The sequence below is a fragment of the Notamacropus eugenii genome, chromosome 2, assembly GCF_028372415.1.
Source record: "Notamacropus eugenii isolate mMacEug1 chromosome 2, mMacEug1.pri_v2, whole genome shotgun sequence".
Lineage (NCBI taxonomy): Eukaryota > Metazoa > Chordata > Mammalia > Diprotodontia > Macropodidae > Notamacropus > Notamacropus eugenii.
The window spans coordinates 352,189,291-352,204,498 of record NC_092873.1 but is presented as its reverse complement, the minus strand read 5'-3'; the positions used below and the strand labels follow the sequence as shown (position 1 = coordinate 352,204,498).

Sequence of the window (15,208 nt, the reverse complement as noted above, 5' to 3'; positions counted from 1 at the left end):
GGGTGGCTCAGAGCCCAACTTTTTATCCTGCTGGATGGATATATTAGAGAATTCTTCAGGTAAGGCAAAAAACCCTAACTGCTTGCCTGGGATTGTGTAATGAGGTACTGGACTGAGAATCAGGATTCTAAATGCCATTTTCTCCCTGAAGCCTCTTTCAATACCCCCAATACACATCTCGTATTCATTCTGTATATGTTTATAAATGTACTTGTCACCCCCATAGAATGGAAGGTCCCTGAGAGCAAGAACTGTTTCATTTTAGTCTTTGCATATCCAGTGCCTAACATAGCGCTGAGCAATCAGTATCAACTTAACAAACTGCCTGTTGATTAACACTTACTACTACCTCGGCTGCAATAAGATTTGGAGATATCTCATTTAACCTCTCCCAGCCTTAGTTTACTTCATTAGATAACATAATTTCCAAAGTCCCTTTTAGTTTTGTGATTCTACTGAGCCCAACTTTGCTCTCCATAAGGTGGAAGGGTTTTATAATTATCCAACAAATGGGACTTGCTACTGTTTCCAGGATTCAAATCTATGGTAGGTAGAGCTTTCATCCAAGCTCTAAAGATTTTGCCCCGTGGTGAAAAACTGGAAAGCCAGCCAGGGAGGAGATAAGGGAGTACTGAAGAAGGTCTAAAGTTCCCTTTCTGGGAAGGTTCCTTCAAAGAAATGAGAGTAGGTATTGTTGCAAAGAGGTCTCTGGACATAGAATACTTGGACTCAGACTCTTGAGGAACGCATGGTACCAGAAGCCCTATTCTGTGGTAGAATGGGAAAATCTGGAAAGTCTTGGAAGGAAGCTAGAGGTTCTTAGTTATCATAGTTCACAGAGTTGGAAGCGTTTTCCTCATTTTACAGATGAGAAGACTGAAGCTCAGAGAAAGGGATGGGGGCTGGGTCAAGAAAGGGCATGTGGAGAGGAAGAGGGCCAGACACGTATATTTTAAAGAGTCTACAGAAATGGAGAGCAAAGTAGGGGTACCAAGAGTGAAGTGAGGGTGAGATTTAGGAGTTAGTGTAGAGAATCAGGAGCCAGACTGGTAAGTTTGGGAGTCCGTTTACAATGAGGAATGAGGTATGCCAAGGGGGGCTGGCTGCACGAGTTTGGGGGGCTGGAACGGAGCTTGGAGGGCGCACAATCAGGACGTGGTGGGATGGGAGCACGGTGGGCTGCAGCAGGGACATCCAGGGCAGAGAAGGGTGGGCAGCGGGCACTCTTACCCACGGCTCTTCATGCCTCCGCTCGCCCCCATTCCGCTGTCCGTATCGCTCTCGGTCAAAGTGGACGCTGCCTCCCTCTCCCACTCCATGGACTGCAGGCTATCATTGTGCCCCAGTGCCAGCCCCAAACCCACTTTGCGGTCGCCGCAACTTCGGGTGGGCCGGAGCTTGGCTTTGGAATGAGCCAGATCTCGAGCTCTAGATTGGCCCTTCCTCCACACCGCCTTTCCCAATAAATTAACCGCCCTCTTCTTCCCCTTGGGGAGAGACCGAGGGTTGTCCCGGGAGACGCCAGGACGCAGAGCCCTCGAGAACCAGCGCGAGCGAAGAAAGAAGGCTGTATCCCAGGTCCAGTCGCATTTCTGGGGAGCGAAGAATCCGGGTACGCAAGCGCGAGACCGGCTAAGGTAGCGGGAGTTGGGGAGGCGGGTCCGGGCCAGGGCTTGGCGCTCAGCCAATCAGCGTGCTGGGTCGGAATATTCAGATATGCCACCCAATGCAAAAGCGTAAATAAGTTCCCAGCCTGGAATGCACATTTCTTTTTCTGGGGGGGGGGGGGGGGGGGGGGGGGGGGGGTGACGCCATCCTCCGTACATTGTGATGTAGCCAACCTTGACCCTCCCCTTAGATGGGCCAACACAAAGTAGGGCAGTCTTAGCCAAGGCCGTGGAGGAAGACGGATGGCAATAGGTTAAGCAGCTATAGCGCTTTACGTTTCTATTATTATTATTAATTATTAATTATACTTTTTTCGGACAGCAATCGCATTCCAGCAAACATCCTCCAATCATGCTTTCCCCTCTATGCGTTGATTTACTCTGTTAAAATATAAATTCTTTGAGGACAGAATCCGTCTTGTTTGCTCATATTTGTAATCCCAAAATTTAGCATCGTACCCGGCACATAATAAGCCTTACTAAACGTCTCTCTTTCTCTTTGTCTCTGTCTCTATCTCTTTGTCTCTCCCTCTTCTCTCATTTTCCTTTCTCCTCCTTCTCCTCTTCCTCTCCCTATCTTTCCTCCATCTATCTATCATATCCATTCCTCCATCTTATCTATCCATCTATCTATCCATCTCTCCATCACTCATCCATCTATCTATCATAAAGTTAATGGTTTAAGTTTTACAAATTACCTACTTACTACAAGATTAAATCACTGCCCTGAAGATACACTTGGTTTTCACCATATTTTATTCTTCAGCTCTGTTTACAGATGAGGAGCCAGGAGAAGAACTCTAACTCAGATTTCTGATGCCAAGTTTGGTGCTCTCCACCAAATCATAAGGTGTTTGGGGAAAATTAAAAGTTTAGATCATGGGATAGCTAAGTGGTACAGTAGAAAGAGTGCCAGGCCTCAAGTCAGGAAGACTCCTGTTGCTAGTCCAAAACCAGCCTCAGATACTTAATAACTGTGTGACCTTAGGCAAATCACTTAACCCTGTTTGCCCCAGTTCCTCATCTATAGGAAATGGCAAACCACTCCTGTATCTTTGCCAAGAAAACCCCAAATGGGGTAATGGAGTCAGACAGGACTGAACAGACTCAGCCTTGTCCTCCTGGAATTCACAGTATATTGGGGAACTAGATGTTACACTAACTCTAATTATGAGGAAGCCACTCTTTACGTTAAACCCCAAAAAATGTGCCTCCCTGTAATTTCCATCCATTGCATGTTTCTATTTCTTTCTACCCTCCTAGGCCAAGCAGAATAGTCCTTTTTTTGTCATAGATATTAAAGAGAAATTTTGAACAGAGAGATTATATAATCAAATTGATGCAGGGGGGAGATTAATCTAGCAGTGGTAGGATGAATGAATTGGACAGTGAAAGAGGGAAGGCAAAAAGACAAGTTTAGAAGCTATCACATCCAGATAAAATAATTATCTAGTAATCAGTAAACTGGGCTGAAGGCTGGGAGGGAGGATGGTGATAAAAAGATAGAGGCAACCTTGCATTTGAAAGATCAGTCAAGCTAAAACCGAGAGGGACATGGGAGGAGATGGAAGAACTAAAGTTAAACATAAGGCAGAGGTTCTTAAACTTTTTTTTGTGCCATGAACCCCTTGGGACCTCTTCTCAGAATAATATCTTTAATATTATGCACAAAATAAAATGCATAGGACTACAAAGGAGATCAGTCACATATTGAAACATAGCTATTGAAATGTTTTTAAAACAATTTCACCAACCTAAGGCTAAGAACTCCTGAATAAGTTTTCAAATATGGCACACTAAATGATGAAGCCACTGACCAGAATAGAAGATCACAGATAAGGATAATCCAGGAGAATTTCAGATTCTTGACTGTTTCTTTTTTGTTTTCACATCTGTGTGATCTAGCACAGTGCTGTGTACATAGTGGGTACTTACCAAATGTTTATTGAATTGAACTGGGGTAAATAATGAACGTGGTTTGGGGGCACATATTAAGTTTGAGGGAGTCAGTGAAATATCCAGATGGAAATGTCCCATAGGCAACTAGAAGTTTGTGTTAGAAAGTGGAAGAAAAGTCAGTGTTGGAATGGACTGCATATCAAGGGAGACTTCCTAGAGGAGGAGATCTTTGAATAGATGAATTGGGAAGGCCTTGACTGATAAATTAAATAAAGTAAATAAATAAGATTAAGTAAAATAAAGTAAAACAGCACCCTCACAAGAACAGCTTCTTTTGGGGTACGGGAGAAATCCCCCACCCCATCATCACCACCATCACCATCTCTAGGACCAGGAGCCTCATCTGCTAAAAAAAAAAAACCAGGTGCTAGAGGCAAGGACACAGTTTTTCCCATAGACATTAAAGCTCTTTGCCACATGGCTTTGAAATTTACTATAGGATGAACAGAGGGCCCAAAGTAGAACTATCTACACATCTGCTACTCACCCAGAAGCCATTCTCCCCATTGCTGCCTCAGGCTACTGGCTAAACTGCCCTTACCACTACCACCCCCAACCTTCCCATCCTGGAAAGGGGAGGGAGATGGGAAGAAGAGAAGCAGAAGAGACCCAGGTGACCATCATCAACTGGCCACCCAGCAGATGCTTCAGAAAGAGCAATTGTTCTAGGCTTACCCCCTCCCAACCTTCTGCATCTTTATTTTACCTCCCTCCCCAGTGTCCTTCCAATCTGTGCAGCTTCAGTCTTTGCTCCCAATGGAGTGATATTGTGATGGAAATGAAGGTGGGGGGTATAGGACTGAGAGGCCAAGATTTACAGCTTAGAGAGGAGTTTTCCATTAAAATCCCTGACAAGTGGTTATTTATGGATGGGCTGGCTGAAACTGAGCTAATATCCCAGACTAGGTCTGGCATCAGGGATGCCCATCAGGAATAAAGAAAGGGGAAACTGAAAAGCCAAAGCAAAGAGTATATGATTGAATCAGATACTCCCTCCCCACCAGGGGAAGGATGGGAAGGCTTCAGAAGCATCTGTGGTTTTTGCTTAAGAAAAACAAAAGCCACATGGCCAAATGATGATGGGGAAGGAAGGACTTTGTATGCTTGGGGTGAGAGATTAAAGAAGAACTTTGAGGATTTCTTTCTACCACCAACATCCCTGATAATGTCCACTAGTCAGTAGCAGGGTTGGATCATAGTTTCTTAAGTAGATTAGACCTGAAAAGCTAAGATCCAGTAAGACAAAGGTCCTGGATGCTGGAAGTATTTTATTTCCAGGACACCTAATTCTTTCTTCCGAGGGGAAATCATCAATAATAAAGTAATACTTATTATATTGTCTTATGATGATGTTGTTTTAACACACTATATTTGTAATGCTTGATCAGGCATCATTTTCCTTGGTTCATGGACCTAGGACCCAGAACTCACAGGGTTGTTGGAAGAATACCATTTATAATAGCTAGCATTTATATAGCACTTTGCAAATATTCTCTCATTTTGTCTCTCACAACAATCCTGGGAGGCAGGTGCTATTATTAACCCCATTTTACATTTTACAAGTGGAGAAACCGAAAGACTAACAGAGATTAATTGACTTCTGCAGGGTTACACATCTAGTAAGTGTCTGAGGCTGGATTTGAACTCAGGGCTTCTGACTTCAGGTTCAACTGCTGTATCCATGGAGCTTCCCAGCTGCCTCTTAAAATTTGTGGAAATTTGAAAATATCTCCTACTTTCGAATGAATGAACACTTGAAGAGTTAAAATTAACTATTAACATATTTAAAATCACATGTATAAAACAAATATTTTGGATCCTCTGAGCCTTGCTTAGCCACAGGTTCCCATTGGAATCCATATCTTTCCTTGTGCCCACTAAAATGAAGAAGGCTTGAAATATGGAAAGGTAGTTAACCAGGAGGGTGATGAAATATACTCAATTCTTTGGATCTTCAGCATGAATGGACAAAGAATTCTAGCATAATGGAGGTAAACAAAACACCTTCTCTACTCTCCCTATGTGTGAGACTTTGGGCCATATCTGGAGCTCCATTCTGAAGGACTTGGGGCTTTAGGATAACGTAGCAAATGCTTTGTTTACATCTCGCCCTTTATATCTTAAACCTCCCCATGTACCCGAGTCATAATGACAGTAGCAGGTTGCCTCAGTTTAAAAAGAGAGACAGATTCTATTCTCACTTCAAAAGAATCTCTCTATCTTGTCTCTCTCTGTCTCTGTCTCTGTCTGTCTGTCTGTCTGTCTGTCTGTCTGTCTCTCTCTCTCTCTCCCCCCCCCCCCTTCCCTACCCTAGCAGAAATGGTGATTGCTCGCACATGGCTGTTAGAGCAGGGACTCATACAAGTGAACCTAAGCTGGGATTTCAATGCTCTGGCTGCCTTTTCTGCTATATGGTTTTGTTTTGTTTTGTTTTTACACTGGGCATAGGTGCCCAAAGAGATTTTGAGAGATGGACTTTTCAGCAGTAAGCTATGCCTCATTCAGTTGTGGTTGCCGTATTGGAACGACCCTCCTAAAACCACTATAGTACACAAAGCTTCTGGGAGAAGATGACTGCTGCTAAGAAGAGGAGCCCCCCCTTCCCACCCACCCCCACCCCAAGTACCTGGCCCATCTTGGCAGAAGGCATCAACTTCAGAGTTGTTCAGACCGTACAGAGATTCTGCATGGTTGCTAAGGGAGGTGGATGACACCTGGAAGTTAAAAGTGGACCTACAGGGAGCTGAGCAAGGTCACTGTGCAGGTAGTTATGGCTATAGCCGACCCTATTTGGGAGGTGAACAGCTTCAGGGACCAGCAGCAGGTAGTGTATTTATTTCTAGTGGCAGGGTGGGTACCTTCGCCAGTTGTCATTCTGGTATAGATATGATCAGTGTAGGTATATGAATGCATAAGTCCATTCTACATTGTTGCCAATGACCAATCCCATAATTGCCCTCTCTATCCAAGGACCAAGGAGCAGAATTGGTGGGAAGTGCTTTGATTTGGGGGGGGGGGGGATTGGGGGAGAGGAGGTGCTAAGGGATAGAATTTGGGGAAGAGCCTTATTTTCTTTTATTTTTAATTTTTAATTTTCTTTTTTTATTAGTTAATTTCTTTTTAGTTTTCAACATTCACTTCTATAAGTTTTAGATTTTTCTCCCCCCTCCTCTCCCCAAGATGGCATATAATCTGATATAGGCTCTACACATACATTCCTATTAAACACATTTTCACATTGGTCATGTTGGTGCCTTGCTTTTTAACGATGCACAGAAAGTGAAACTGTCTCTGTATAACTACCCAGCCCCATAGAACAAGGAAGTCCCTTATAAATTTCAATAGGAGAGATTCTATGGTATACTGGATAGAACACTTGGCTTTCTGAAGGGTGTCTTAGACGTAATTCAGTCCAACCCCCTTATTTTACAAAGGCCCAGGGAAAGGGAAAGGAATTGCCCCGATTTCGTAAAACTCAGTGTTCTTTTCATATCCTCCTGCTGTTTTCCCCTTCCGGATTTAAATCAGATTCCCCTCCCCTGTATTAGTCCCTTCACTTTTCTAGCCTTGGGGCACTCTCTAAGCCTATAAGAGAAAGACCTTTTGTGATCACCAGCAGACCTACAAAACTCACATTGATGGAGCCCTTTGAAGCTCTTCCAAGTACTCTCCCCAAGATAGCCCTATGAAAGCACCCTGTGGGTATTATTATGCTCATTTTACAAAGGAAGAAACGGGATCAGAGAGTTGAAGTGACTTGTCCAAGGTCTCACGGATGGGTGGCAGAATCAGGGCTTGAACACAAGTCCTCTGACTTCAGATGCCCTATTTTTTTCTTTTATAGATTGATGGCATTTGAAAATTCAAACTTACAAAATTATAAAGTACAAAGTGATTCTTTTTTTTGCCTTACAAAAAGATTTACTTCAGGGGCCTTTTAAATATCCAAGTACCCTCTTATGATTTGATTGGCATACACAATCCTTCAGAAATACAACTCAAGGGCTCCCAATAGTTCCAATGACTTTTGCCTGTACTATATGAAAATCAGCCCCCTTTGGATTTAACTTGATGATAAAAGTGATGGCAATAGATAGTTAATACTCATCTTCCATTGATCTCTCTGCCCTTCTTCTGAATCAACATAGGATATAAATAGAAACAACTTATAACATAAAACGTGGTAGCCTGCCCAGACCTAAGATTATTAGAGGGAGGAGCAGGTTTCGTCTTCAGTTCTAGTAGAGTTCATATTTAAAGTTCTTAAGCTAATTGATTTTGCTGATTTTTTTCCTACCTCTTCTTCTTTTTTTTTCATTAAATGAGTATTTGTTGTTAGATAAGATAGCTTTCAGGTGGGGGGGTGGGATGCAGGGGGAAATGTATAAAAGATATCAAAAAAATTCCCTTGACTTATGTTTTTTCATGTGAAATAAAACCCTAATTAGTCAAAAAAAAAATTCTTAGGCCAGAATCCAAGGGTGCACTCAGCTGGTGGGCTAGGCTGGGCTAAAGGAGAGAAGGGTTAATTCATTCAAGTGAACTTTTTGTGAGGGTTAAAGATAAAGGCAGGATGGTACCCAGCAGCTGCTCTGGGGCACTACCTTCTGGCCCTGCTTCATGGGCCTCTCTTCCCAGATGGCAGATTTTCCCAAGGTCTTGTCTCCAACTCCCACTCTTTATTTTTATTTCATTTACCTTTATGTATGTAAGATCCATACAGACAGAGACTAAGTTATATCTTGTCCTCTCCCTGACACTCAGCACCTGGTGCGATGGCCAGCACTCTGGAAGTATGATAGCAGTGCTGGCATTGAAATTGGAGACCTGCGTTTGAGCCACTACTACAATATTTCCCAGCTGTGAGACTTTAAGTAAGTCATTTAATTTCTCTGACACTCAGTTTGCATAGTTTGTAAAATGGATATAATAATACCTTTACGATTTGGATACTTTGTTAACCTTAAAGTGTTTATTGTTACTCTTAATAATGCATATATAAAATACGACCATTCATATGTATTTTTTGGTTTATGAGTTACTATGTTTCAGAGACTGAGGAGATAGACTTTGCAAAGAACTCAGTAAGACTTAAAATCAGCATATACAATATACTTATCATTATTAATAATAAGTGAATAAATGGAAAGTATACCCTCCCTCCCCCACCACATGTCCACATACAGATCCCAATACTGGGATGGAAGAAGGAAAGGGATTTTAAAAGGATGAAAAAATTGGACCCCTATAGTCAAGAGTGTTTTTTGCATAATAAGGAAGACATAGTCCCTATCCTGAGGAAGCTGGAGATCTAGTTGGTGGTTAGTTGTTCTTCACGTTCAAAGAAGACCAATATGACATCACTATATTGGGGTCAAGTAACAGTGTGTTCGACTGTGACTGATCAGACCAGTATGAGCTCTGCCATAGGTCAGACAGCTAGGTGGCCTAAAGTCAGGAGGACATCTTCATGAGTTCAAATCTGGCCTCAGATACTTACTAGCTGTGTGACCCTGGGGCAAGTCCTTTGGCAATGTAACATATACCTGAAAAAATATAATCAGCCAATCAATACTTATTAAGCACATACAACATATAGGGTGTCTTCTCAGATACAATGGGAAAGACTAAGGAGTATATAGGGTCATATAGGGTTACATGTTCTACACACTCATTTCTACTCCTTGAGAGCTGGCACTATGACATATTCTTTCGTCTTTCATTTTTAGCATCAGGATAAATTTTAAGCTGTTTTTAAGAAAATGCTTTTATGAAGAAATATTTTATAAAAAATCTTTTATGTGGTTTTTAGAAGGCTTACTAAATTTTCATTTACAAGATAATTTATTGTGATAATAATTTGATATTGATAACAATTTATGTCTAAACCTACTATGAATTTCTGAGTTTCATTCCTAGGTTTGTTGTGTTCTTGGACCAGCCTTAAATGGATGTTTTCAGAAAAACAGGCGGAATCAGCAGCTCAGTGGAAGCAACATCAGAGATCTAAGGCTAGTGATAAATACTAAAGCATCTGAATTACTGTAATGAGCTGTAAGTGGGAAAGATCTTGCTATTTTAATCTGAATTTGTTGTCATTCCATGACCTAAACAAGGTTTAAAATTAGTATTTGAACTTATCATATATATAAGATTCAGTTGCTAAAGTGTCTCATACTTTCAGAATGATAAGTATAATTAGAGAAGGGCAAAAAAACTTGAGAAACAAACATTGCAAATCTATGAAGTTGTGAAGTTAAAATTCAGGAATCTCTTTTGTTTTTATTTTAAGGAATAGGATTTCAGTACAGACAGTTATATTAGTGAAGAATAATAACTTGTGAACTATCTTGTGTTATCTTAATGGGAAATCTGATTTTACTTATGTTTGTTATTTAATCTGGAATTAAAACAGGTGTAGAAATGTATGTAAACTACTTAAGAATTGCCTTAAAGATGTTCCTATTGTTTAAAGGGACTCTGAGAGCAGTAATAGTTTTCTGTGATAAATCTCTTACTGTTACCAATATGAGATTATAGTCAGATATGTTATCTTTGAGAGCTGAACCTAAACTCTGATTACTGGTACTTGCCATTCAAGACCTATGGGACTATTAACTGATGTGATTCTGATTCTGACTCCAGTATGATCATCAAGAAATGCTACTGAGCCAATGACCCATGATGCCGGTAACCTATGGGGTTTTAGATGTATGAACTGCGAAAATGACTTTTTCCATGAGCTGAGGTAGGATTCTCCTGATGCAATTTCCCCAGTATGACACATGGAATGGAAAATATCCCACCTGGCTGACTTTAAATCAGGCTCAATGCAATTGGCCATCTACCTAACTTTTGCCTGGAATTGATATGAAGTTAGGAAAACATTTTTCCCTTACTGTATAATTATATCCTTATTATTTTATAGCAAGTTTCTATAATCAAAAAGTTTTGTAAGCACAATATTAAATCTATTAAATGATAGGTTGATGTTGGAACACCTAAGTTACTATAAGATACAAGTTATAAAGTTTGAGCTACTTAGCCTAGAATTTTAGTCCTTTCTATATTCCAAACAACTTACTTAAGTATTTAGCCTTGACATCTGTTACTAGTTACCTATTATAAGCTAGGGTCCTTTAATTCTTTATAATAATATGGGAATAATTAGATCAAAAACTTGTAAAAACAGCATGTGATTCTGTTATTTAGTTAATATAACTGTCTCAGTTCTGTTACAATTAGTTATCTTAGAAGAAAAATGGCTTGTGACCTATCTTGTAAATGCCTTAAAAGAAACATCCACTTTAATTAGGGGTTATTTATATGAACATGACTAGAAGTCTGGTATAAGATATTTTCTCTGTCCAGGGGTGAGGGAGTGACATCAGCTCCTGCTAGAAGGCTATATAAAGTGTGCACCCTAAACCCAAAGGAAGCTCAGTTCCAGACTGGCTTCCATGCATGCCACTCACTTTGAGAGAAATAAACATGGATGCAATTTAATTCTATTTGTCTTTCTTAGATAGAACTCTGAAGGTTGACAACACACACACACACACACACACACACACACACACACACACACAGAGAGAGAGTACGACACTCCCTCAGTACAATGTAAGCCCCTTGAAGGTAGGGACTCTTTACTTTTTTGTCTTTGTAATCTCCAGGCCTTGGCACAGTGCCTTACACGTAGTAAATACGTAAATACTTATTAAATTGAATCTGAATCATATCTGTTCCAAGTGTAGTGATACAGAAACCAACTAGTCATTTTAGCACCCAGCAAGGACCCTTCCACATAGTAAATACTGGATAGTATCGTTACCTGTCTTCCTTATGATTAGTAAACGTAGCCAAACGGCTAATATGGAATGCACCATGAAAACCCATCCCCAGAGAGACAGCTCTACAACTCTACAATGGAATATGCATGTATATGTAAATACACTGTATGCATATGTGCATATATGCAGACATGTATAGACACACGACTATTCCACTAGGAATTGTCTGAATCACCAGAAGGCTGGTGTGGACAAGAAAAACAAAGCTGGCTAAGATCTAATGTCACTGCTTTTTGAGATAGCCCTATTCTCCTCTGACTTCTCCCTTGAGGAGGTCCAGACCTACAATGATAGATAGATAGATGATAGATAGATATACAGACAGACAGAGACAGACAGACAGACAGATAGATAGAAAGATAATGGATAGATAGATATAGATAGATAGACAGATATAGATGTATATTATACATATTTTAATAAAGCTGGGACTCAGCTTTGGTAAGACAAGGTAATAGCATAGGACTCCTTTGCAATTGCTTTTCCTGAAAAGATGATCTCTCATGAAGGAATTAGATCTGCCATCTCTATATCAGAATCCCCTGCTCCTTAATTCCTGTGGCTCTCACAGTAATGGTTCTAAATGCTAATGTTTGGTGGAACTTATCTTCCATTTTCCCAGAGCTACAAGGTCCTCTGTCCCCCCCGTACCCTCCTGCCCCGTGTAAAGAAGTAGAATGTTGTGTATTGTGTTTTATTTTATTCTAGAATGTAAGCTCCTTTAGGATAGCAATGGTATCACATTTTAGGTTCATATCCTCAGTGCCCAACACAGTGCTTTTGTTCCTTATTTAACATTTCTTGAATTGAAAAATAATATAGGATGTACTAAAATTTCATGCAAACTAGATTCAGACCAATACAGTAACAAAAAAAAATCAATATAGTTTCTTGTTTTATATTTTAGAGGGAAATATATCACTGTCATTGAAATTTTCTGATGGAATAACTATAGTCATGTCCTGCAGAACACTAGAGTTCAACCAAAAGCAGTTTGGAAACTTTTTGGTTTGGAAAATAAGGTCTGAGAACAGAATTGACATTTTATGATCTGGAGAAAAATGTACAGTGAGTAGAAACTGTATTATAGCACTTTTTCCCACGTATGTGAAGAGTTCTGAGCACTGGCTTTGCCCCTCAGGAAGGGGAAAAACAAAAGGAAAAGAGACTCCTTGTTAAGATGGAGAAGGGAAAGGTTGTAGAGGAGCCCGATTCTCCTGCACATATTCCCACAAAGAGAACCAGATTGAATAATGATCAGAAATCCAAAGAGAAATAGCAATGGCAAACTTCCTGTAGACCAGGACTAAGTCAGAAGCCTGTGAGCACTGGGATTAAGGATTCCACGGTGGAAGACAATATTTGTTATTTTGTTATTCAGTCATTTCAGTCATGTCCAACTCTTCAGTAACCCTGGAAGCCAGTATAAACACAGGTAAACAGGAGAATAGCCTTCTAACCCTCTGAGCAGAGATGCTCTAAGGGCATCGAAAACCTATGGAATTATGAAAGGGAATCCCTAGAATGGTAGAAACTTGTTGCCCTCTTAGTAGGATTCTGTGGGGTTGGGAGGGTCAGGGTGTGGAAGTCCACAGATGACTGACCAAAGATGGCTAATGCTCCAGGAGGGTTTGACAAGGACAATTCAGGGAGTCCTTTAGACTTCAGCACTCTGACCCTGGATGACTCAGGGAAGCCTGAAACCTGACGGCACTAAAAGTGTAGACACACCAGAAAAAGTGGAAACCAGCTATCAGGAACCCAGGAAATCAAGATGAACACCAAACCAGGTATGATGACGCCATCCAAGTGTTTGGAAAGGGGAGGAGCCTGGCCCTGTTATACAATCCCAAAGCAGGAACTGAGGCTAGAGGCATGAACAAATAAAATGTACCAAACACAATGAAGAGATAAATATAATGGGTCAAGAGACAAACCCAGAAAAAGACATTAATTCTACAAGTACAAGCAGAGCAGAGTTGGGAAAATGGCTTGGCCACAAGGACTCTTAAAAGTGTCTAGAAGAAATGAAAAAAATAAAAAATGAAATCAGAAGTAAGTGGAAGGAGTATAAAGAGCCTAGAACTAAGATGGAAAACCTCCAAGTAGTGAACCTCCTAAGAATTGGAGCCAGACAAAAAGAACTAGATGATTCCAGGAATAAGACTTATTAGAACAGAATCAGAAGAAAATGAGTTCATACTGATTCAGGGAATATTCATGTTGGATGTAAGTAGAGTGGGAAGAGTAGACTTGAAGTCGGAAGAACCAAAATCTAGTTCTAACTCCCCCACTCACCTACTTGACCTTGACCAAATCACTTCCCCCAAGAGATGACACACAGTACTTGATGCATAGGGGTTGATAAATATTTATGTATTGATTCATGGTCTCCAAGTTCCCTTCCAGCTATGGCGTTTTATGATTCTTAGATTCCAGGTGTCCTACCGTGTAAAATCAAAGAACACTCCTGAGATCACAGGTGTGATTTCTGATGTCCCAGGGAGTTTGGGGGTCTTTTGTTTTAAGAGGAAGATAGAATTAATATAGTAGAGGCTCTTTCTTATCTATTGAAGATATTTCCTTCTTGGTAAAATGAGGGTGCTGAATCCTAGAGATTCGGTAATGAAACATACCTTTCTCCTCACAGCAGAGGGGCAGGAGAGTGATGGCAGAATGTTGTATATACATTGTCAGAGATGGTCACTCTGTCTTTGCTTACCTATTTTTGTTCAACTTAAGGGGAGTGTGTGTATGATGTACGCATATCTGGGAATAACTGTGATGTAAAACAAAAGGCATCAATTTTTTAATTAAGGGGTTGGACTAAATCTCTGAGATCTCTTTCAGCTCAATTCAACCAGGCATTTATCAGATGCCTATGTGCAAGTTATTGTGCAAAGCTTTGGGAATACAAAAGCAAATATGAAACAGTTCTCTACCCTCAAGGAGCTTACAAGGATGCAACATGTAAATACTAAGATAGGAATAAGGGCTGGATCCTATTCACTTGAATAAGGAACTTCAAGAAAAGGAAACACTTTTTAACCAACAGGGGATGGTAAGTTAAGAGAACTGCCGGAGAAGTTAAGTGACTTACCTAGGGTCATAGAGTTGGTGTCAGAGGAAGAAGAGACAGACAGACAGACAGAAATAGACACAAAGGCAAGGACAGAGAGGCAGACAATTTATTAAGTGCTTCCAATGGGTTAGGCATTATGCTTTAAGAGCTGGGACTTAGAACTCTTTGGCATGCTCTGTCTACGGCCACATTTTACAAAATAATTTCAAGATAGAATCAGCACTAAACAACTGAGGGAATCGGAAAAAGTCCCTGTGAAAGGTTACACCTACTTAGTGCTTTGAAAGGAGAAGGGTGTCCGAGAGGCTGAGGAGGTGAGGAGAGAAGGCATTCCAAAAGTGGGGAACCCCTATGCAAAGGCACGGAAGCGGGAGATGGAACACTGTATCATTGTCACTCTATGATCCCAGGGAAGACGCTCAGCGGAACCTAGATAAATGGACGAGATGACCTTTCAGGGGGATTCTTTGGTCCAGAAGGAGAAAACTAAGTTAATAGCACCATCTAGGGGAAAGAGGCGGATTCCAAGTGCCTGAGAGTGAGGCGATGGTGCCGAACCCACAAGGCTGCAGGAGCCGGAGGCAAGCGAGACCATCCTGGCGCTCCTTCCACGTCTGTGCGTTTCCTCTCGGCCCAGAAAGAACTACCAG

The 15,208-nt window shown here is 40.9% G+C and overlaps 1 protein-coding gene across 2 annotated transcripts in view; it reads right to left on the bottom strand.

Moving 5' to 3' along the window:
* The window catches only part of TTLL6 (tubulin tyrosine ligase like 6), a 57,837-nt gene extending 43,644 nt beyond the window's left edge, over positions 1-14,193 (bottom strand). Inside the window, exon 1 of one of the 2 annotated variants that reach the window (XM_072646147.1) lies at positions 14,113-14,193. Coding sequence is in view for 1 of the 2 variants with exons in the window: in XM_072646146.1 (XP_072502247.1) it covers positions 1,231-1,319 (89 nt within the window). In the remaining variant the exon portion in view is untranslated. Of the gene's footprint in view, positions 1-1,230; positions 1,746-14,112 lie in introns of those variants that run through there. The other variant, XM_072646146.1, reaches the window with a different exon arrangement.
* Positions 14,194-15,208: the final 1,015 nt, after the last annotated feature.